This window comes from Dermacentor variabilis, chromosome 6 (assembly GCF_050947875.1).
Source record: "Dermacentor variabilis isolate Ectoservices chromosome 6, ASM5094787v1, whole genome shotgun sequence".
Lineage (NCBI taxonomy): Eukaryota > Metazoa > Arthropoda > Arachnida > Ixodida > Ixodidae > Dermacentor > Dermacentor variabilis.
In genome coordinates this window covers 153866989-153891740 of record NC_134573.1, presented here as the reverse complement: position 1 = coordinate 153891740, position 24752 = coordinate 153866989, and the positions used below count along the sequence as shown (strand labels likewise).

At 46.0% G+C, this 24752-nt stretch overlaps 2 protein-coding genes across 5 annotated transcripts in view; both read right to left on the bottom strand.

Moving 5' to 3' along the window:
- The window catches only part of LOC142585524 (uncharacterized), a 47579-nt gene extending 38872 nt beyond the window's left edge, over window positions 1–8707 (bottom strand). Inside the window, exon 1 of the mRNA XM_075696331.1 lies at window positions 8468–8707. The gene's annotated coding sequence lies outside the window, so the exon portion shown is untranslated. The remainder of the gene's footprint in view (window positions 1–8467) is intronic.
- A 6772-nt stretch (window positions 8708–15479) lies between these two features.
- The window catches only part of LOC142585523 (cytochrome P450 302a1, mitochondrial-like), a 72551-nt gene continuing 63278 nt past the window's right edge, over window positions 15480–24752 (bottom strand). For all 4 annotated transcript variants that reach the window (XM_075696326.1, XM_075696327.1, XM_075696328.1 and 1 more), the window contains 4 exons: window positions 24082–24251; window positions 22035–22113; window positions 20113–20319; window positions 15480–19223 (listed from right to left, as the gene is read on the bottom strand). In XM_075696326.1, the coding sequence (XP_075552441.1) occupies window positions 19110–19223; window positions 20113–20319; window positions 22035–22113; window positions 24082–24251 (570 nt within the window). In that variant the 3' untranslated portion in view covers window positions 15480–19109. The remainder of the gene's footprint in view (window positions 19224–20112; window positions 20320–22034; window positions 22114–24081; window positions 24252–24752) is intronic.

The following is a 24752-nucleotide window of genomic DNA, read 5'->3' as shown; positions in this document are numbered from 1 at the left end:
CGGTCACGTTGTGTCTTTCACCATTTGTTGTACTTTGTGCGGTTCTCGTTTCCCAAAATTGTTTCTTTTCGTTTGGGGGGGGGGGGGGGGGGGCAGGGGGGATTGCCATTTCACCTGGCACTCTTAATAGGTGACCTAATCTGGAGTCCTCCACTGCGGCATACCTTATAATTAAATCGGGATTTTGGTACGTATAACCCCATAATTTAATATATCTAATAGGAGAGCACCCTGGAATGCAACCTGAAAATCTCATCACGTTTTTGAAGACCGCAGAAGTACTGTAAAAGCTTTAAGATCTTACTGCTTCCTCGCCAATGACTTAAATAGCCCTTTTCAAAGTCCACTTGAATTTGGTTTTAGCTTACGCCTTTCGTTTGGCGCAAGATGGCCTTAGTTATTTTCTTTTTTTTTGCGCCACAAGACTCGACAGAACAACTTTCTTTTCATTTTTCGTCATTTACTTATTTATGATCCTCTTTTTCGATCCGTCTGTATGTTTGTAGTCAATAATCCCCTAGTATCGCATTGTAACCCATGCATTTTATTGCAGGATGACATATTGGACAGGGTAATATTATATCCTGTTTTGGGGCGTACCATGCCGCCTTTTATGCAGCACACAGTCGGAAGAGGTACAAACGGCCAGTAGCACTATACGAGCTGAAACTTCTAAAGTAAATGCACGCACACGTGCGCTGCGCCAAGTGATACCTTTGCGTGGCATACGTCCTCAACGCACCATCACAATGACTTCATATCATAATTGCGTTTGCAGCTCTAGTTAACTAAATCGTGGAGCTTAACGTCCTGACACTGGCGGAATGGGTCGTGAGGGATGCAGTATTGGAGGGCGCCGAGTTTAATTTTTGCTACCTGGGGTTCTTTAAAAGGCACCCAAAGCGCGGTACGCTCGCGCTGTTTAATTCCTCCCCCATCGGAGTTGTTCAGAATACTTAGTTTGATCCCTTTCCCGCAGTTTCTTTTTTTCTTCTTCACCACATTGATTAGGTGAAAGTGCTTGACCAAGGCTACGCTACGTCTCTCGTGTCTCTCTGTTCCGTCATGTACCTCCCTATATTGTGTATTTAGCTCGCCAGTTACACTGGTCACCCCCTGCCTTCTCCCTTTATACACTCCCTTGCTTCCCGTGCCAGATAATACCTGGTAGTGGTTTTTTCCTGTACCGCACAAGTTATCCAGAATTTGCCCCCCATGTTCGAAACAGCGTTGAGGTGTACTCACAGCAAAGCACCCTGCAATGTCAAGCATAAGTCAGTAGAATGTAAGACAGGCAATGTATATAAGCTGCCCTTTATCCTGCGAACGGTGCTACATAGGTCAATCAGAAAGACGGATAAATGTCCGATTAAAAGAACATGAAAACGGAAGAGAGAACAACGAGCCGGCTCACCTTAAGCTACACTGTTGCGCATGCGGCTGTATGCCAGACTTGAGTAAAACTAACATCATCGCGAGACATAAAGATAGTGTAACCCGCTTGATAATTGAAACTTCGATGAACCAGCTATCGATCAATTGCATTAAGAGAAAAATAAATAGAGTACCTTGACAGGTGGTGAGCGCGTTGACTGTATGTGCACACGTGATGGTTTGGCGTACGCAAAAAGTATGATTATCTGTGTTTCGCATGACGCTTTTGTCCTGGCCCCGTAATAATTCTTCCAATATCTCTCGCTGGGTTTTCACTAAAAAAAAAGGAAATTTCGTTGTGAATCAGCGCTTGAGGTTGTCTCATGTGCCTGCGGTCTGCGTAAACGTTGCGTTGTTCATTTTCCTCATGTATCCGGGCCAACTCTCCCAAATATCTGCTCTTATCCCGTCAAATAGGCACGCCGTGGCACCCTGCAAAAAGTGCTCACATTTTCCCCATCGGATGCTGATGGGAAAAAATGCAAGCGAAGCGCGAATTGTGCGACAGAAGCTTTTCTCTGCCTTAAAGGCTCTCCACAGTGCCTTTACTTTGGTGCATTTCAAAGTGCGGAGCTTTCTCGATATGGAAAACAATTTTCGGAACACTCCACGCGCCGCCTACGAATCTGCGGCTATAAGTTCGAAGCGTCCCCTCGAGTCTATAACCTATTTCGCAACTGGCAGCCGGTTTAGCCACTGCGTCCCTCTTTCGGGCACGTCGTCGTGAAAGTCTGGAACTGAACAAATACATTTCTGCACTAGGATATTCGGTGCCGGTCTTGTCGAGCTATTTCTCCGCGGATTTAGGTGCGTGTCGGAATTTAAGCTCCTCTCTCATCGAAATTGGTACGAGTTGTTCTTAGGTTAATTTTCTTTTTTTTTTCTCTCAACTTTTCTAGGATCTAAAACCTTCTTGTTCGTGCTGTTCACGACGTTCAGCATGTTCGCTTCCATCTTTGTTTTTTATTCTTTCTTTCTCTTTCTCCACTACGTGCGTCTACCATCAAAATTGACGAGGCTCAACTACTGTACGCATTCCTTTTTTTTCCGCTCATTTCCTCGAACCTGAAGCCCGTAAAAGCGCTTTTTACATCGAGAGGTATTTTGTGTTACGCGAACAGCGGGTTCCCGACAGATATAATGGCTTGTTCGGTTCGTGGGCCGAGGTAGTTTAATATGTTTCGCTGTAGGGAATAGAAGAGAAGAAAAAAAATGGAGGGCAGACAAACAAAGACAGATTAGATAGGTGGAGGCCCTCTCCACTGCGGGAAATCGATAATAACCTATCTCGCAACCTCTCTCTACCGAAACCACCCGAACGTCATGCGTACTTTGTCTTCGTATTCTTTTTTTCTTCCCCTTTTTTTTCAGCACACACGCTCCTGCGGAATCTCGCCTATCGCCTACTCTTTCTGCGTGGATATGAACGTTGATGAAAGATGGGTACACTAAACAAAGAAAGGCGCCGGAGGTTTCGATTACGTGGGTATTTCCCGCTCTTACCGCGAAGGTAGATTGGTCGCTGTAAATAAAACGCTTCTATTACGTCGTTGATTACTTTTTCCATTTCCTTATGCAAGCTAATTTCGTTATTATTGTGTCAACCTGTCCCATATCTTTGTTTTAGCGGAAACCACGGAGATGTCGCTGTGTTCCGAGCGTTTAAACCTGGCCTATTTCTTTTTTTGGCGTCTAAATGCTTACTTTCTTTCATGACCTCAATAACATCGTTTCAGTCAGCCTTCTGATAAATGTCATATATAAGCTTACTTTTATAATTCCAATCAATTTCCTGTGTAAGTTATGTTTGTGCCGACTGTTAAATTTGTTATATATATATATATATATATATATATATATATATATATATATATATATATATATATATATATATATATATATATATGTGTGTGTGTGTGTGTGTGTGTGTGTGTGTGTGTGTGTGTGTGTGTGTGTGTGTGTGTGTGTGTGTGTGTGTGTGTGTGTGTGTGTGTGTTTGTAACTGAAGGTAGCCTGCTCCGTACCACCGCCAGTAGCACTTTCGTTCCTCGAAGAAGCAGAACGTGTGTCGAGTGAGCTCTCGAACAACACCTTGAAATGTGGTGAACGCGGTTTAAATCACACATCCGGGACCTAACAGGGGTACGGTGTAATGTTAACCTATTTCTGTCGCAATTCCCGCTAACTCGCCATATTTTTTTTTCTAATTCGGGCTATTTGATTCTTCAGACAAATCAGGTTACCGCAGAAGATGCGGCTGTTCAGCGGCTATAGCGATAGAATAGGCACAGACAGGTTTGCGGATATATGGCACTTAAATGCGCATTACCCATGAAAGAAGAGTGACGTTTCGGCACATCTCGACACGAGACGCCGAAAAAGACTTCGGCGACAAACGCGCCCTGCCATATAGTTAGCTCAGGCGACGGAGGAAAGCGGCACAGCACTACTATATACTACCGACCGCTGCGTGTACACCTTTGGACGCGATAAATACATCGCGGGACAACGTGTGCGTCTCGGAGAACTATAATTTGGCTTGGACACGCCGCGAAACTGGGTCGAGCGACAACACCGGAGAGTCTCCGAGCACGAAGAAGACGGGGCGCGAAATAGCCGCAGAAATCAATTCGCTTTAATAATGCAACGATGTGTTTGGCGACGTACATTTGATACGGTGAGTACATTTAGGCAGCGTTTGTTGTTTTCTTGTGTGATTCCGTGGAGAGCAGAGCCCGCCCGGCGCATCTGTCGTGGTTATGCGCACATACGTGGCTATACGTACATGCGTCGACTTGCTATATGTGTGCTGTCCTGTGCTAAGCCATGTCGTATGATTTCTGTGAAATAGAAGTCTGAGGGGTAATACCTCGAGAAAAACTGCTACTGTGGTTTAGAACAGAAAAGTGGTTCGTAGTCTAGCTCAAGGAGCTGGCTCTGTTGAGAATCCGCTAGCTACTTTATAAGATATAAACTTGGCGCTACAAGCGCTGATTGACAATTTGGCGACATTGAGGTCTGAAAATGACATTGTGATTTTGCCCTTCCGATATTTGAATTCACCCTGTACAATTGCAATAAGTGTGGCATTTGGCCATGAAAAACGCTTGTCTTATACCCTGTCTGGAGGATAGCCACGGATGACATCACGGACTACTATGCTACTATGCTACTATGGCGCAGAATTGGGGGATCAAAAAAAGGGGCCCTCGAATATTTGCACACCAAAGGGCGCCAGCTTTGTACATGGCTAACACATTTAGCCTTATGGCTATAAACATACATCCTCGTGTTCATGAAAGCGAGCTCGAACTGCATGAAGCCGTAGTTCAAAGGCGTAATATTTCCGACCATCGTGTGAGCCCCGAAATATCTGACTCAACAGTTTGGCAACTATGGCTATCAAAGATTATTTCATGCAGTTTTCGTCTTCCATTGCAGCTATCATAATGTTTACTTGCTGCAAAAAGTCGCCCTAAAGGAAAACTCGTCCACTTCAGCGATTCGATCTTACCCTTTAAGTGTAAAGTCGCTGGTCATGGCACAAACCTTCATCCATAATAAAAAGGCACAAATTTATATGTGTGCCATGGTTCGCCCCTGTATGTTACGGAGCTTTTACAACAAGTTCTTATTACATCAAACATTACAACGTTCTGGGTCGGCAAATACATCGCAAACCTGAACTACTGCAGCAACCTGAGCTGCTGCAAGCGGAGTTTCACCGGCTGAAGCTTCACTGTATTGCTTCTTCCGCGAGAAGGGTACTGCCGTTTGAACGATTTCCCCGAGAGGTGCAAGAGCCTTCTCTGGCGTTGCGTTCTCTTTCTTCGCTTCATTCCTCGTTACAGGTGGCAGGAAGCACCTCTGCAGGCTGAAACACAGTTACGAGCGCTAATAAGACTAATGGAAAAAAGTTGGGACAGGACAGAGTGCTAGTCTGGACAGAGCAGTCTATCCTGTCCCAACTTTTTCCCTTAGTCTTATTAGCGCTAGTAACTATGTTTCAGCAAATGCGCCAATCCCAATTAGCCCAACTTTCTGCGTCAAACCTCTGAAGGCGTGCTCTTGCTATGACGCTCAGCAGAATGTGCTCCGTGGAAGCCTGCAGAAGAAGTACTTTCCACATGCGAGGTTACAACGCCTCGCGTATCCAGCGAGATTCACCATAATCGGTGAAGAAGTTTATCTTATTCATTTGTTCGCCAGCAACAATTATTTTGTTGGCACTCTGTTGACGTGCTTCAGTGTAATTGCAAGAGACGATCGGGTGCAGCTATCGTCGGCAAAATTAAACTGCTCGTCTGTCTATAATACTTAAGATATTACCGCCACCTACAGCAACACTACCGCAATCATCCATGGTTGCTCGCTGGTTACGGCGTTATACTTCGGCGCACGAGATCGTGGGTTCGAATGCCGGCAGCTGCGACCGCATTCTGATGGGGGCGAATTATGCCCAAATGTTCGCGTACTTAAATTTAGGTTCACTGTAAAGAACACAATGTGGTCAAATTAACTCGGAATCCTTCACTACGGCGTCCATCATTACCCTCTATGCAGTTTCGGAAAGTTAAGCCCTACAATTTAATTTAATTCAACACCGCCTCGCTTTCTCTTTGTTCTTTTTTTTTTAGCAAGGCTCGACAACAGCATTTAGTCAGTGTAATTTCGGCCTTAGAGTGTGTTAAAGGTCCAGCTCAAACTGACAAATACATGCCAAGAAAACCCGCTCTTTGGGGATATTCTCATAGTTTGCGGCCGCCATGTTTCCCCGGAGGAGAGCAACAATGCGTTTCAACAGTTAAGTCGACAATGTGCATTGGAGACACGCATTTCAAGCGCCCCGTACCTAATGGACATGTAAAATTCACAGGAGGTAAAAGTAATGTGTTGCGCATTCAAGGCTTACTCGCCCGCAGAAAAGTCCCAAGCTCGTGCAGTCGTAAAGAACTGCAATGCGAGAAAGTTAGGGCTAAACTGACTTGCTAGAAAGCATTATTTTTGTCGCGTCGCTTTCAAACCTCGACGCGAAGTCGACATGTCGGCCTTTACGCATAACATGTTGCACTCACCATTTCTTACCGCTACTCTCAACTCGCAGCGACAGGAAAGTGGCGGTACAAAATCGCACTATCGTTATTCATTCGTAGGAAGCGTTATACTTTAAAATTTGCTTGTCGCGTTTCATTAGTCCACGGCAGTACATTACCTTTCACCAACGCACCAAGCTTTCTATTAGATCAACCCATTCCATCGTTGTTGTTAGCCTAATTTAAACGTATTTCTTGACGTACGTTATTGTTTCCATGTGTTTCACTTCTGATGCAACGTACATTTTCATAGTATATCCATATTCATAATATAGCGAGTTTATTATTTTGGTGTATTGTTGATGCCGGGTACAACATATGACTTGTTTATACGCATAATAACTGGAGAGATCAAGTTCTTTCTCTGCGACTGTAGGATATTTATCAAATTACAGCTGTCATAATGGCTAATCAGAGTACGAATGAGTGCCTGTACAACGACGATATATTCTCACGTTGAGATTCGTAAAGCCTTTCAGTAAGTAGATCACGTGTTTGAAACCCTTTACTTCAATATACGGTAAGAGGAAACAAATCGAGTGAAAACGAAGCTGCACAAGTTTGGACCATTGTCGTCGATTCAATCGCTTCGATAGAATTCGGCTGGCCATGTGACTGCAGCGTCTCGTCTACCAATCGCTCTTGACCTGCTGTCGCCACCGCTAAGAAGGAAGATCGACTAAGAAAAAAAATTATTTGATTTGATTATGTTTAAAAGCCAAAAGCAACAGCAGAGCTTGGCGAGACGCACTAATGAAGCGCTCTCAATTAATCCTGGTCAACTACGGTTCCTTGCCCTTAGCGTAAACTGAAATACACGAGCGTCTCGCGTGCTGCCACCAGAGCCAAGAATGAAACCCGCTACCTCGGGCTTAGCAAAAGAACGCCACAGACACTAAGCAACCGCCGCCGGTAGAAAAAAGAACGAGAGGGGCGGGAGCACAAGAGCGCTACAGGTACTTGTCCAAACCATGGACCTCTTGGTCTGTTCATGATTTCATTGCGCAATCTCAGTGCGGCTAGAGGCGCCATCTACAGGTGGGCTTCAATCAAGGTCGCAGCTTGCGGCAGGCGTTCTGTCGCCTTACCTGCTCCGTATGGTCAAGTCGTTTCGCTGTTCGGATTTTCACCATAACAACACTCTTGAAATTCGCACATGTCAACCAAGTAGCATCGAACATTTTCTTCTGTTAAGAACAGAACTAAGTTCACTGTAAAATAATTTACACCCTTAAAAGTGAAAAAAGGTACAAATGTGTCTAACTCACACCCTTAAGGTGTTAGTTGCATAAATCACACCCTAAGGGTGTGAGTTATAGACACAATTACACCCTTTTCCACTTTTAAGGGTGTAAATTATTTTACAATGTATTGGAGGAAATGTCGTTTGAAAATATTTCGGCGACCATGAGCAGTTCGAGCGAGCTGCCCATTATGCAACGCTCTTGATTGGTTTTACACACGTGGCGCCCTTCCAACTAATAACCTACTACGCAATTATTCACCTTCAAGATATTTGCTTCTGCCTGCCACGAGATTCTCGCCTCCGAAACATCTTCTGTGACGTACTCGCATCGGCGAATAACGTGGCCCTGTCGCGCATATTGGGTCCCGTCGGAGGCCGCTCGGATATTTCCGAAACAGCCCGAACGAGTCAGCCACTCAGAGACAACACGCTCACCAGTGACAAACCTCGTAGCCAAGGAGACGCGAGGTGTCGCAGGCGTTAATCACGGTTTCAGAGCCAACAGCTGTTGGACGCGCGACGTCTCGACCCCCCGTCCTCCAGCGCGCGAAACATGGCTGCTGCTGCGGTCCCCCACCGTACGACAAGCGCCGCCACTGCCGTGGTCGCCGGTACCGCGCCGCCCCCGAACGGCGCGGAGCAAAACGTTGCGGGGCCCTTGTCTGTTGTTTTTCTCCAAGGCCCCGGCGCTCACCTTGGCCTGTTGTCTGCGCTTTCGGCCCGAGTTCTTGGTCCTCAGATGGCGGCCCGGCGTCCTCCCGAGCTTCCCGTTCGTCTTTCGAGAAGGCCCTCCGCTCGGCGCGAAGAAGTAATCAGCGGCGGGGCGCTGAGGACGAAGTCAACGACTGCTGCAACTGGCCCGGCCGAAGTAACGGTGCTCTAGTGCGCGCCGTCGCCGCCGTAGTTTCGTGGGCGTATAGGGGAGCGGACCTCCGCCTCGTGGGGGAGGAAAGGAAGCGGTGAAGGGAGGGAGACTTGTAAGAAAGGGAGAGCAGAACGACAAAGAGAGGGCGGAGCGGACAGGGAGAGCAAGGATGTCGAACAGGCAAAGACAGGAGTACAACCGTCGGGAGGAAGGGAAAAAAGAAACCGAAAATATTGGGGAGAAGGGAGAGGACTTCCCGACAAGGTTGCGCAGAGCGTCCGCGCATGCGCCGTTGCCGGGGCGACGCGCGAAGATGCGTGGGCGCGCGCTCTCTCTCTCTCTGCTTCCCTACATCTCGTCGCTCTCCCCACTTCGGCAGTTTACCTAGGTAAAGGGAAGACAATCGTTTCCCTCGGAAGGCGCTTCCGCACCGGTGTCGTCGGTGCCTCACGATGATCCAGAGCCCCTGTCGGACCGGAAAGACCACAAAATCCTGCGCTTGGAGTCTCCTGGAATTCGACCGTGCTTTCGCCGTGCCCTTCTCCCTAATCTCTTGCCATCGCCTAGGGCTCGCCGACAGCTCCTTATTGGCAATGCGCGATCATCGTACGCATCGCGAGCGAATAGCGTGTCACTCTTTTCCGCTGAACTGATAAAGAATTCTCGCGAGTACAGATGTTTACGCTATTGCGATAGCTGCGACGCACTCGTGACTCTCTTGGATGTGTCAGGAGTCGTTGCCGGAGACAGCAGTGCTTGTCGTAATAAATTCAATACTGTAGGTTCCCGCCGGCGTACATCCTTATCGTCTTCAACCCAGAATTGCAGGAACTGCTCTGCCGGAGGCCGCTATGCGGTACAACCAAAAAACGAAAGGAAACATGTTACGTAACGTGGAAATGGTCGTCGCTAGTGCGTTTTCACTCGCCTTTCTCTATGCTAATGCGCGAAAGCGTGTCACAGTTCTCGTAGAACCACCTTGAGCGCATTGAGTCACCGGACAACAGGAAGCTACGGAAGCTCCCCTAACTTTACTCCACTACCGGAAGCTCCACTACCTTGTACCTGCAACAATGATTTTACTGGCTCTCACAAATCGCGCCGAAAAGCAAAATGAGACCACGCGATTACACCACGTGCATGACAAAGAGCAATGATATGCGTGGAGCAGCCTCGAACTGCGCACGCAACTGTTGAGATAGTAGTGCAATACCAGTCAGCCCAAATATGGCCCGTGAAAGAGAGTATTGTGATTCCTTTGGGATCGTAGACTTGAAGTTCTTGATACGCGTTATTCGTGAATATTGCAACCCGCTACGGTGGCTTAGCGTCTATGGTGTTGCGCTGCTATAGGCACGAGGTCGCGGAATCTAATCCCGGCGGCCACATTTCGATGGTGGCGAGATGCAAAAAAAAAAAAAAAGCCGCCCGTGTCACGTGGGGGCACGTTATAGATCCCCTGCTGGTCAAAATTAATCCGGAGTCCCCCACTACGGCGCGCCTCAGAATCAAATCGTGGTTTTGGCATGTAAGAACCTCAGAATCCAGTATCGCAGTGGGTTCGACGCAAAGCCATGGAATTCAACTGAAATACTTCTGTGTGCGTCTTTTAGCCTTTCGAAATAAATCAGAACATCAGCAACAGCAACGAATATTTCCGATTATAAATTTATTAGGGGAGTGCGAATAGTGATTGTTGAGACCGAATCGAATACCAATCGAATAATTTTCGAATAGTTTTCGAGTGATGAATAGCCCTTATCACAATCAATACAAAAAGATGCTCACATCCCTGTACTCTTACAGTTCGCAAGTTTCTGTCATTGTATAGTACGTTATGAAAACTTGTTTATGAAAACACAAATGGAGCATTAGGAGCAAACAAGTAGTTTCTTCCCTTGCACAGTGATCTTCAGGAATTGCGTACGGTCGCTCTACAGCCTGGAAAGTATGACTACGGAATTGACGTAGCCTGCTCTATTACGCAAGTTCTGTTTTATGTCTATACTATGCCCACGGGGGCGAAAATTTACCGTACTTTTGCTCCAATTTTATGTTTACTTTGGCGCAGTTGACGCTTCCAAATATTCGAAAAGTAGTGGAAAAATATTTGCACTTATGAATAGGGACTATCCAATTCGAAGACATAATTGAATAGGACACTATTCAATTTGTTATTCGAATTGTTAGAATATTTGCACACCACCAGAAATTTTCCCTGCTCATTTTTTGTTTACAATGTCTCTGTCGGACTTTTATTGTAAATGCATGTTTCAGACTGTTTTTTCTGGTAGCGTCTTTGTGAGCACGAGGCTTAAAGAAAGAAGCAAGCTTTCATTAGATAGTGCGCTGAATTTTCAAAATATTTGGAGTTTCCCTTGATTAAAGAACTTCCAGCAGTGACATTGCTACCTTAATACTCCTTTTCTTTTTTTTTTTTGTTTTTTAGTACGCCGAAGAGAAATTGCAACACGTTCGATAGCCCGTGTCCTTTAATCCCTCGAGCAACGCAGTATTCGGAGAAACGCAACATGGAGATCGATTATGATGTAACCGTATCAATATGATCGTCTTGGCTTTCTCGTTCTAACCACTCTGCTTATTATTAAACGACGAAGATAACAAGTCGCACAATGCCAACTCCAATAGCGCACCTAGACTCTGTGTGGCGCCCTCGCTTTAGTGGCGTTATAGCATCTAGCCGGGCACTATGTGGTAACGCAATTACGTTGCATGCCCCCTCGACACGCACAGCACAGGAATCGTCAATCAGGCACAGACTGCTGATCCTTGCGTCGCGATGGTTCACTGAACCAATAATCAAATCTTCGATGGAACGGGATGCAATAATGAAGTTAGCATTCTGTAACCGATGCCAGGAATGCAACAATGCCGCGCTCATTGGAACTGCGGACGGGAGAGGGGATGGGTCAACTGACCCAGAATACCGCAAATGATTACCTGCGTGCTTGTACGTATATTCGTGTTGATGTTAATGGGCTTTTCGTACGTGTTAGCGTCACTACGGATCAGCCGCCTGTACGTTCATGTGCATTTGTTGATTGGTTCGATTGTTTGTGTTTGTTTGTGTGTGCGTGTGGAGGGGGAGGGGAAGGAGGGAAAGGGCTCGCAAGCATGCCAGCGTGAGTGCATCTGTCCGTCCGAGCTATTTTCCAGCTCTTCGCTTTGTGCGGGCGGTTCACTGTTGCTGCTTTCCGAGCTCCTTGACAAATGGCGAGGAGCTCGGTGGAGCACGCGCCCAAACTTAACGCGTTCGCCGATGCGCACCAGCGTAGCGTGCATCCCAGTTTCGCTGAATCCCTGTGCGGCGGATGAAGCAACGCTCTTCACCTGAGCCAACCCGCGCTAACACGCTAATCTATCAGCACCGCAGCAGTGTGATGTGCGTATTTTTTGCTAGTTCCAGTTGTTAGGTTAGATGCGCTCTCGCTTGCACGTACTCCCGCCATGCTTGGTGACCATCACCTGTGTTGAGAAATGGGGATTGAGCAATGGTTGAGCATTCGCACCGCGCGTCTGGTTCTCCTCCCCTTTTGTTCTTTTGTGTACCTTAGTTAATGCTGACAAAAGCCTACATGCCGTCCCGCGGGATGCCGTTGGCGCGAGGATGTGCTATAGAGTGTTGTTGTTGTTGTAGCCTGTGATGCGTGTGGCTCTTCGACATTGCAGCATTTTCGATGCACCGCGCGTGCTCAGCATCTAAAACACGCTGTCTCTGGCAGTTTGTAAGGTTGCGGCACCCTATCGTGCTACATATGTTGTATTTTCTCAAGTGTATAGCAATGCCGCAACAAAGTATGGAAAATCTGAAATCCCCTCTTAGCGCCAGCGTCGCCTGGGGAGGCGAGTGGATAAGATCACAGTCGACGCCACGTCGAAATGCATCTGCGTCCATGTATTATCGCCGGCGTAATCTACTCATTGAATCTACTCTATGTGGGTGTTATGCTCGCCTCCACTGTACGTCCACCTCTGAGCACGTGCTCATTCCTATCTACTTTTCCTATATCAATTATTTTACCCATCGGTTAGGGTATAGCAAACCGAACGCTCGTCTGGTTGACTTCCCTGTCTTTACTCTTCTTGCTTTCTCTATGTTTCTCTCGCAGATTTCAGCAGCACCTACATCGTAGCCGTGAAACGCGCTTATGGTTATTGCTCATTGGTAAACGTTACGACAGCGGCGAACGCTCAGTACAGTACGGCAAGAGACTACAGGTTTACCTGCACAGCGAGTTCCACTTTAGGCGTTTATTCCATTCGTCGTAGATAAGACACAAACCGCTTTGTAATCGGTCATTTTTCATTTCAATGGAGCAGGAACCAAAATGGCTTCCCACAAACAGTTGGGCGCTCTCTGCACTCGGCATTCGTCCCTCGTAATAAAGAAGCCGCGACCGACCTCGGACGTTATTTGATTTCGAAGACGACAGGGTGCGTGAGAATGGCCTATACACATGCAGGCGGTGCCGCGAAGGAAGGGACGGTCAATATGGGTATCCTCCTCACTCTTCCCGCCATTTTCTTCATTTTCTTCATTTTCCTTCCTCACTCGCTTCGGCCCGCCACTGCCTCGGTCCCCATTCACGCCAAGACAACATTCAGGCGGCCGTCAGAAATGCGAATATGGTTTCCCTCTCTCCTTGAGGCGGAATCGGTCAGTGCGATTTCTTCGGTGCAGTTCTGCTTTATTTTTCTAAGACGTGTGTTTGGCGAAGGAAGCAACAGGAGAGGACGCGAGGTCATCTCCTTCCCGTCTTTCACACGTCATTGCGCGTAGAAAGGAAACCAGGAAGAAGGGCGACGGCGGGAGATCCTTGCAACTTATTTCGCTCGAAGCTGGAGCGCAACTTCTTTGGTGACCCGAGACGTGAGCGGAATGCAGACAAGATGCCACGTCTCGCTACCCGTGTGTCAAAGAATCATCGGAAGAGCGGGTCTCGTGAGGCCGGCCTATGTATTACACGCGGTGTCGTAGTAACGTCACGTGCCGTCCGTGCTCTCGTCACTATTGCGTCATTCGTTCTCATCGCCGTCCTTTGCCGACTACTTCGTTGCGCTCGGCCGCAAGATGGCAGGCTCGCAACGCTGTACTCCTTTCCCACGGTACGTAGCTCACTGGCGGCGTCATCGCACGCGCTGGGATCCAATTAGGGTTCATCGAACTAGCCTATAGGCGGCTTCATTTGCGCTTCCCGCTTTCAGCGTGGCTTCCCTTGTGGCTTGGTTTTCGTATTTCCTTACTCGATGCCAATGTTTTAGTATTTCTTTCCCCACTTATTGGGCCTTTCGTTCGAAGCACTGACCTGAAATTCTTTGCACGACATAGTAGAACTACGGAACGCTGAAACAGTCATTGTATGAGCGCAAACCGCTGTTTTGTTTTCGCTAACAAATAAAGATGATAAAGCTAGCACACAAGTCTTGTATTGGGGCAAGAAACGTGCCAAGCACACTCGAAAGGTTTTGTTCTTGAAACTATGTCATTGTCGTTCCAGAAATGTGGTTTCTTGAAAAAATGCAGTGAAAGAAGTAGTTATGAAAATTATTCTACTGGCTCATTGCCTGTTGTACTCGCACCTTTACACTGTTTATATAGGAAGAAAAAAAAAGTTTTTTTTTCTTTTATTGCAATACAAACAGCACGAAAGAACACGTGGCACAGCAAGCTCTTATTTGACAAATCTGCAGGAGACGTCACTAGCGGAGGTGATGGTGCCGTTTCGAATCGTTGCGTTATTTGCGCTTTTTCCTTCCGACCTTCCAAAAAGGCTCAAATCTTCGTGCTGGTATTATTACGAGGCTGCTCAAGCGCGAGCTCAAGCCTTCGCACACTAAAGGCACAGCCGGTGCCTTTAAGTTGGTGCCGGGGCACGCAAGCGATGTGCATGGCAAGGCCAATGTTACGAAAAAGTATAGTGCATGCCTTTCTTGCGCTGCGTTATTTCGGTAAGAAATTATGCATAACTATTTTGTTACTAACAGTGCCTACATCGTGCAATTACTGGCTGTTCCATCTCATATCACGCCTCGAACCCCGAGCAGTTTTTTGAACCGTTAGGGGCTCAGATCGACACAACCTCGATACCACATAATCTGCGCGTCCAAAGTTTCCGAGCCGTGGTGCTTATTGAATCGGCGTAAACCAGCTCGGACACAGAGCAGGAGGTGCCCAACACATTTGAATCTGCAAAAGTCTGTCTGAGACTTCTCCTGTTGGCCCATTAAGCATAACATGCAAGTCTCCTGGTGCGCCAATACTTGCGAGTTTCGACACTATGGTATTTACAGTCACTTTATGAAACACTTTCGGGGTCGATATGCACTTTTTTTTTTCATTTTTCCACTCCCTTTCTTTTTCCGAGATTACCTCATCGCAATTCCTGACGTGATCGAATTAATCGGCGCTGTACCATAATCTTCAGTAGTTAGGTTAGATTAGTCCTAGTTACAACACGGGTAATCTTAATTAGCTAAGGCAGCACGCTCGTCGCTCAACACGGTTTTTGAGCTTCTGGACGGCCAACTGAACTGCTGTTATCTCGTTTACCAATTTTGCCATCAACAAGAACTTGAGTTAAGCTCTCTAAACAGTAAAATGGTGCCTCTTCAATCACCGTCTTCTTAATTTTAGCTTGCCGAGAATAACTTTCGCATGTGTAACATTAGCAAGCTCCTGTGCGCGATGTTGGAGGCAAAGCCATGTAATGATGGTTCACGTTAATCGCTGTTGAGATTCCAGCGTAACTTGGCTTTGAAGTCAAAGTTGGGAGTCGGGTGCGTTGATCCATGCTGACAAGGAGAAGAGCAGCAAACCGTGTCATTGTGAATGTGGCAACGACTGTTTATTTTTATTAGTGTGGATGTGCAGCTTTATTTTGAACATCGCCACGAAGACACCGACGTGCGCAAATTCTGAAACCAGTGAAAGAATGGTTAGATGCAATAAAGCAATAAATTAGCATCATTGTATCATTGATAGTGATTGCAGGAAGATGAGACTTTCCTGCACATTAATTTTCAAGCTTTCTTTTTTAACGCAGCACACATTTTATTGCTTCAGGTATACTATGCGACCCGTAACTCTAGTACAACGTAAAAATAAACCCCGTATATATATACAGCTTTCCACCGTGGTATGCAAGATAAACTTATTTGCATGCTGTGATCCAGTTAGAGCATTGGTGTAGATCTGTGACAGCAGTTACACTAAGCGGACGTCTTTTATCAACCCGCTCTTATTACCTACTGCACGTGCAAACGTCCCAAAAAGTTAAAATCCGCAAGTTGTTGCGCCAGCCGGGAAGATGCGAATAAGGCAACGACCCCTGCCTAAGGGCATAGCTGGAAAAAAAGCGATTATTTGTTTACTGCGTGCAAATGTGACAGTATATTGAAATCGATCACAAGAGCCGACTGGACTGTTTCACGGACGTGATTCATCCATAAGCTCAAACGTCCCAAAGTCACTAATGAACTGTGTGAAAGGACATAAGGGTGGGATCTAAGGTAACTCCAACGACACGCAATTTCTCTAACCTTTGTCGTTTTACTACAGCGTTTTGCGATTTGTTATCTTGTTCCTTCTTCCTTCGTTCCTTCTGGCTTCTTCCTATCTTGTAGTTGTGTTTCTATCGCGCATAGTTTCTGAAGACTAGGCAGGCACTGTGCCCCTCCCGGTGGCAGTGTCCAGCCTGTGCATTCTCCTCTTTTTCCTCTATCTGTGCATGTCTTAAGATCAAGTAGTACTTATTGCTCAAATAGCACACAAATCTCTCTACACTATTCTTTTCGCAGTACTCCTCCATCGCAGCGTGGGGTGGGGGGGGGGGGGGGGGACTGCAACCTCCTGAACATTCGACCTACTGCATACCCAGAATTTTGAAACATGCACTCGTCAACCGATCTTTCTGCGATGGCCACGTGGACCGCCGTAACTTAATGAGGGAAAGCAAATAAACTTATATCTCACGAACAAATAAGTTATCGAAAATTACTCGCGGTTATACATACTAGAGATCGACCCACTTGGATGTTCTGGTGAACTTCCAGTAGCTTGACGCAGATACCGTAGATTCCCAAGGCGTCTGAATATTTCACGATAGAGCCAACGGCACTCTCCTATCGGCTCCGTAGTAAAATATTCAAATGTCTGAGGAACCTACATGCTTCGCAGCACGCTACTGGGATTTCACCACAATGCCCAGTGGCTTTGGCTTTCTAGTATGTATAACCGCTAGTCGTTTTCGATAACTATTTTTGTCCGAGATATATATATATTTTTTTTTTGCCTCGTCCCCACTAAGTTACGGCGGTCCGCGTGGCCATTGCAGAAAGATCGCCCGACGAGTGCATGTTCAGAAATTCAGGGGATGCAGAATCGAGCCCGCGACCTCCTGTACACTAGCGAAACGCCATAACCAGCAAGGGACCTTGACGAGTTTCTCGCGAGAATAACATGTAACTGACTGAGGTTAAATAACTCTGACCTTCACAGAGGATTTTATAACGAGGAGCTCCTGATAAAAAAATGCAGATTAATACTGGTCCAGTGAAGCACAGTATTCAGCGCTTCTAAAGGTAATCGAATGTGTTAAAAGAGGCGCAAAAATTGTACATGTTCTCGTGCTCATTATATTTAAATATGTCTTCGTAGCTCCTGCCTATTGCAGATACAGAACGAACATATGTTATAAAGGCACCGACGTAAGACCGGAGACACGTTACAAGATGATGACAAACTAAATGTCTTTGATTTGACTGAACTGTCGTTCAAGCACATACTTCAAAATTTTGACACAGGGCGGCTTCTATAGTGCACTCAGAGTATGATGGTTGTACTACGCTCGCGGAGGTCTGGTGTTATGCGAAATTAGTTGTAAAGAAGTGCGCCGAAACTAGCCAATGGCTAACGTCCTTCCACAGAAGCTGAGTAGGTCACTCCGTGGCATGTGTGGTTGTGTGGTCCTTCTACCGTTCACATTGCATAACATTCAACAGATACAAAGGTACAGCCCAAGCTGCCATATTATCTAGACGTTAGGCGGCCACACAAAACTGACGAGTCCTTGTGAAATCGGCTACCCTCCGCATTTCCTCAGGTTAAAAAAATAAAGACATTTCTAGTCTGACGTGCAGTGTATTTAACGACGACATATTTGGACTCATGTGTTCCAATCTTCTTATCAGCAAAAAAAAAATAAATAAACTCCAGAAAATAATATTTTTCCTTCATCGATGCTGCATGCGTAAATCCAAGAACGGAAAAGAAATAAGAAGGTTTAGAAGCGTTATGCCCTATGGCACTAAAAAACACACGCAATGAAAGGTGAATAAACCGCTCAACCAGCTTGTTTCCTTCTATTTGATTTGCGTTAGTTTGAATACATAGGCTAAACAAATAAAACTTTTTGGCGCACATAACTGGACTGTCACAACACATCACCGGAATCGAGTGCTTGGTCTTGAAACTGTGGGCGCAAGATTTGTCAGGCACGTCCACTCTCACGAGTCCCAGAGTTTGCAAAGACGGCAACGTCAGCACGGCAACTGCGGCTGTAAGCTTTACTTTCAGTTCTGCACGAGATGGCCGAATGGCAATTTCGTGCTTTGTATAACATGCAGGTTTGTACCGCAATGCGCCAACTTGCATTGGTGGCTTCCGTCAATGAAGTTTAACGTGTCGCCATAGATATACTTGAAGTTAATAAGACGCTGTATGCTGTTCAGCGCCATGCTCGTTCACAGGCGCATGGTCTACGGCGTCGGAATTCGAACCCGCGACCTCGTAACCTGCAGCAGACCAGCATTGCCGCGGAACCACTAAGACAAGTGATTTTGGGAGTCCTGATGACTCACTGTTGTCTCAAACAATCTTCAACAATGTTAAAATTGAAGTCTAAAACATAGAGCTTTACGTGCCAAAACCACTTTCTGATTATGAGGCACGCCGTAGTGGGGGACTCCGAAAATTTCGACCACCTGGGGTTCTTTAACGTGCGCCTAAATCGAAGTACGCGAGTGTTTTCGCATTTCGCCCCCATCTAAATACGACCGCCGTGGCCGGGATTCGATCTTCAACAATGTGAACGTAAACAACAAGCGCTCGCTGGTGGCTGTGAGACACATGTGACTCAAGTATGAAAGCGAATTCACAGTCTTCCCCACTGCGGCACGGCCCCGGGCGCTGCGATCGATCGTTGAGCTTTGCTTGGTTGGTGTGAGTCTTTCTTTGTCATCGCTAAGCTACGCACGGAAGGGCTGCAACCTCTGGTCACGTTGTCACTGCGTGCTTCCATTAGTTCATCTTCGGCGAAAGCGGTGAGTCGACGAAGGCGCGCTGGCTGGACTTGCTTCCGTTGTCAGGCAGCACACATGACGAAAAGCTCTCCTCATTAGGAAGCGTTGGGAGGATCTTAAAAGCGCCGCTCGTGTTTTTAGCGCTCGGGGCTCATGAATTTCTGTCGATAAAGGTCATTCTGAGCGGCTTGTCTGGCACGTTGATGAGCCGCGTGAAGCAGTCGAGATCCTCGTGTTTGTACTCCAAGACGAAGTTTCGAACGATCTGCAGGGGAAAAAGAAGAGGGGAAAAAAAGTCAGACAAGAAATATGAGCCCAACTTTGGCGATCGTTTAAAAGCAGCTTTTCTTCTTTCACATATGGTTCTAATGCGCATTACAGGATTTATTTGCCAGCTCGCGTGGTCGTTCACCGCTTTCTAACGAAAAACATTCACTGTTTGCTTACTTTAAGCAGAGCGCCTCGGTGAATGCTCGTGGTCAAATAACGAAGTGCCTGTGGCGTCTCCGCCGCGACGTCAAACAAACTACTGCAGGTGGTCGAAATTCGTAGCACTTACCGAAAAGTATCCCTACGGTACTGGACTAAAACTAATGTTGATGGCACAGTCGAATTTAAGTCTCTGAAGTTTCATCAGACCATGGCACATGGGGTCTATCGATATTTTTCTTAGCTGTTATTCGTCAAGGCATTAAGCGTAGTAAGAAGAACGCGGTTGCTGTTTTTTTTTTCATATATTTTTCCGTACTCATGCAGCCAAACTGCAAACAAATGTAAGCCGATCATTAGCTTTATTGCCGTCAGGAACATTGCATTTCTATATGTTTTCTATATGATTAGCAGCCGGGAACGTAATTTTTTCTTCCAATCAAACAGGCCGTGGACTTGTAAACGACACTCGGAAAGCTCTGATGCTTCGCGCCGGTTGAACACCACCTGCCGAATTCACTCTGACATATCTATACGTCACAGCAGCCACACGCCTCGTAGCGTTAACCAATAGATAAAGTACCATAACTGCCCATATTCCAGCAGATCTCCCGGTTCAGCTAGCACTGGACTTAGAAAATCTTCCTGGGAGGGTTTACGTTCTACCCGACGCTGAGAGACGGTCAAGGAAGGACATGACGCCAACGCAACGATGCGGTCCGCACCCTGGCCACGAGCAGGCACATGACGGTCTCGGCGAAGCGCTTGCCGATGCACATCCGTGGTCCGTAACCGAATGGCAGCAGAGTGAACGGGTGCGCCCGGCCCCCCTCGCTGCGCTCCTTCAGCCACCGCTCGGGCCAGTACGCGTCGGGCTCCGGGTAGTTGCTCTCCTGGCGGCAGGCCACTTGGTTGTGCATGATGAGCACAGTCTGCGCCAAAGGGTGAAGACATAAGGGCGCGCGTTGGGCACCAGCACTCCTCAAAGTGAACGCTGATGTATAGAAAGAAAGAAAGGAAGAAGAAAGAGAAAAGAAAGAAAGGAAGAAATCACGCACAACACTTCCTCAACTGATTAACATTTCGGAGATGGGCGACACAACCTACGCCAGGACAACGCTATAAAAAAAATTGGCAGTGGCTTAGCTCGGCTATGCCAAGATATACATAGCGAAACCTAAGGCATAGCACGGTTCGCTTTGGTTATTTTTGATTGAAAAGTCCAGGTTAGTCTGGTTGTCTAAAGCTATGTTGCGGCGTTTAGCCAGTCGTTCGGCGCGCTGTTCGTCTGAGGTTGTTATCGGTAACATAAAGGGTTGCTGAACACTCGGTTTGCGCCGAGCCGTAGTAAGGTGTTCTTCGCTAGAAAGTTCGCCTGCCATATACACCATAATGAATAAACTTATTATGGAAAAGATAATGAACCTTCGACGATATTGTTTTGAACAGTTCCAAATTATTACGACACAACTACAAATTTATACGAGTGCTAACAACTCTCATTTTCCTATTCAATGCTTTTCGCTATATTTTCCTTTATAGTTCTACATGAAGTTCACTTGTCAGGGAGCAAACTACTTCATTTCAAAGCAAGCTCTTGAGGCCCGGTTCGTCTTACCCCGTTATCGCTTCGGGCTGTTAAGCGCCGCGAGTCTGTCCTTGGTTTCGGGGGTCTTAAAACGTTACACTTTAGTTTTCTGCCCACGAAAAGTTAGCCTTTCGTGGGAACACAGAACGCGACCAGCCGAAGATGACTGCAGCTATTTTCAATAAGCCCCGAAAAGAAAAGTTAGCGCAGTGATGACGCACTGACACCAAATGTAGTCTGGGACTTAGGAATCGATAACCGGAATTCTCTTATTTCTTGTGCACCCTTTCTTCTAATTAAGACTGTGTGAAGGACCAACAGAAAGCAAAATTTCATTCCGAATAAGCTCAAGAACTGGAGAGTTACGATATAAAGTCTCGTTCATCGCGGTGTTATTGTTCAAATCGGTAAGAGCGAATGAATGAGCGAATGAACGAATCAGATTGAATGCGAGACTGACTGGTGAAACTGATGAAGAAAGGTATTTGCGTTTAACAAAAATGTCGGTATGTCTATGCATTAATTATTGCAAGTTCCATGTGCAATATAGTGCAATATTAACCGCCGGTCTTTTGAGCGACGATAGCAGGGCGCACTTAACAAGAAAAAGAACTACGTAATACATATCACCAAACTTCATTTGCTAGAGTCATATTCCTCGGCGTGTGACAAGAAAGTGCACTTTATTAAATGGATGTTGATCTGGTCCGAGCTGCGAGATAAGCATCCAGTATATACAGACAGTAATACGCATAGTCGTCTAAAGTAACTGTGCATCCATATCGAGTGGCTGCAATTATATGGGTAATTCCGTAACAGCCCATATCTTTTTTTTTTTTAAGAAAAAGCGTACAAGCGGCGCAGTGACGAAGTAATGAATACATGAACGAACGAGACAAGGCAGTGCGAAATCACGTACAGCAGCAGTTCGTAAATGCACTTCAAGGTACGAGTATAGCTTCGTCATGTCGTTAGATATCATATACTGGCGTAATGCGCAAACATAATTGTTTGCTCAACAAGCACCAATAACAACGCATTTAGCTTATCGAAACTTACCCCTGCAGGAACAGTGTATCCAGAGAGCACGATGTCTTCTGGAAGGACCCGACCGACACCTATTGCGATGGGGCTAAGTCTTGTGTTTTTCAAGCATGAAACAAAAATGAAAGGTAAGACAGGAACAAGTTTGAAGAAATTGTCAACTTAAAAGCATGAAGTGACATCGAACTTTCGGATTTCATTTCAGCCCCGAATGTAAAAAGCTCTCGCGAGAAAACCGAATTGCGGTACAGTGAACGCAGTTAATTCCAGTTAGAATAATGTGCTGCCACTAACAGTTTGTGATTATAAATTGTTTCGCGTAAGATCACCATTGACCTGCACCCATTTCATACTGACACTGATACGTCTAGATACGATATGTGAAAGCCTGCGTACGAAAGAGGAGCGAACATGCGTTCGTTTTCATCAAGTTGCTCTTCACACCCATCGATTTTTTTTTTCTGCTCCTGAACCATTAAGTGAAAGCAAGATTTACAGACGGCCAATATGTATAGATATATTCTAATGCAAATGTTCTCTTTGACATAAGGATGTATTTACGGAAACGAGAATATCACTATTATCAGTATACCGCAAATCATTTCACCTTTACAAACACCGCAGAAGTGAGCACGGCGAAAGTTAGTAATCCAAAACTCAAAGGTCATGTTGAGGAAAGGATAACATGCAGTGTTTCAGTCGAAAGTAGATACCGACCTCCCCCTCCCCCTACCCCCTTCCCCCGTTTCGTTAAGACAACAAATACTCCTAGCTTAAACAAACAACAAAATGTTTTGCGTCGAGAAAAGTAGCGACTAAAATGTTCTGCTAACATGAACAGAAATATCTAGCCTTCGCGACTTTCCGTTTACGTTTACTACATCATTTTTATAACATTCTTGCCCCATTAATTTGAATCATCTGAGAATGATACAGTTCATTTCACATGCACGGTTTTCCCGAAGGACATAAAACATCGTAAAATAATATTTGCTTTACATTCATTCACGGACAACATAGGCATGGTTTCTACAGACCTAGGAACTCTCGCAACAAATTGGCAGCTCAACTTTCAAAACCAGCGTAAAAAATTTGCTTTCTAAGGGATAGAACACAAAGCTTTCTTCATCGCGTTATTGCGTGAATTTTTCTTAAAAAAAAAAAGCATTTTCACCTTTCATTCCCTTTACCCCTTCCCCCAGCAGCGGGTAACCAGTCGGTACTTACAGAGGCTAACCTCCCTGTCTTTCCTCCCCTTTTGTCTCTCTCTTCTTTTTCAGAGACAAAGATATCTTCTCTTGACCTCAATAAGTACGTCACGCAGTCTTTCGAGTGTGCAGAATGCTAGCTGTAATAAATGCGATATATTATAGGCGAAGTCTTTTTTTCTGATAAATCATGCATGCATTCGAATGAAGAAACTTCGAAGGAGGCAAATGGACTGCACTGAATGTTCAGACGCAACGTACGCCTGGCGCCCTGATACAGAAATTCGTTGCCACTGTCGCACATCACCTGCGCCGTCAGTGCTGTCGTGGAGCAAGCAACATAGTGTAAACATGCACAGCACGAAGGCCAATGTTTGGACAACCGTCACAACCCATACGCTGGTTCTCCATAAACACAGATCTTGCAATGCAACTGCCACGATGTTTCTTTTTCCTACTTCAGCTCAGGTTATTGGCTCAAACTTTCTGTCTCTCGCTCTGTTTTTGTCATATGGCTGAAGAAACAGGGCGACATTTCGGTCGGTGCTAAATGAAAGCTATACATGACACGAGCATCGAATAAAAAAAAATATTGCGCTTGTTTTTCAACCAAATGTTACAACCGAACTCTCTACGCTTTCAATCCTCATGTTCTTCTAGACTTGTACCCACTTCTTGCACTGGGACTGTTCGTAACAGCCGATGCCAGCAAATCGTGATGTTCGACATGTTATTGGCGTTAGAGAAGCGTAAATAGGAAATGTTTCTTCCAAACGAAAGCTTTGCATCGGGAGTACTGAGAGCTGTGGTACGAATGATTTTGATGTATTTTAAAGAAAAATACAAAAGTGTACCTTAGGCTTTCCTTAATACAGGCTCTGAGGTACACCGCCTCCTGAAGTTGTTCCATGCTGAGCTTGGAGTCTTTGGTGGGAAGCAGGGTTCCTAGCTCCAGAGCCAGCTTGTCTTGACACCGCCGGTTCCTTGCCAGGTAGTAGAGGATAAATGTGGTCGAGTACGCTGTCTGGAAACATCGATGTATAATATTTATGCCATTCGACGGCTGCGCAGTTAGCGCAAGGATTAGGGTGCCACCATCAAACGAGTTGGGTTTAACAGACGCGATTGCATAGGAGAAGGACGATAATCAGTTAAGATGGAATTAGGTAGGAAGCTCACGATTGTAAACGGTCGGCCTTTCAATTCGACATCTGGAAGCACGTTGAATGCCTTTGCCTAAAAGCGCACTACAGATACCGTGCATTCTAACACATAACCGGTTCTCATCTGCGTCCAGCAGAGCATTTGCATGAACCCAGCAAATGAAGACTTAACCAACTCGTCGGACAGATATTACCTCGTCAGGTTCACTCAAATGCTCATCGGTTCGGGATGAGTGAGCACACGGTCTTGTTGTGGTGCGTTTTCTGAAAAACTTTATTATCGCTTTGCTCGCAAGTTCTGTTTTCTTGGATCAACGCCGACCGGCCCAAGAGTCGGAACGCGATATAGAAAAAAATTGCAA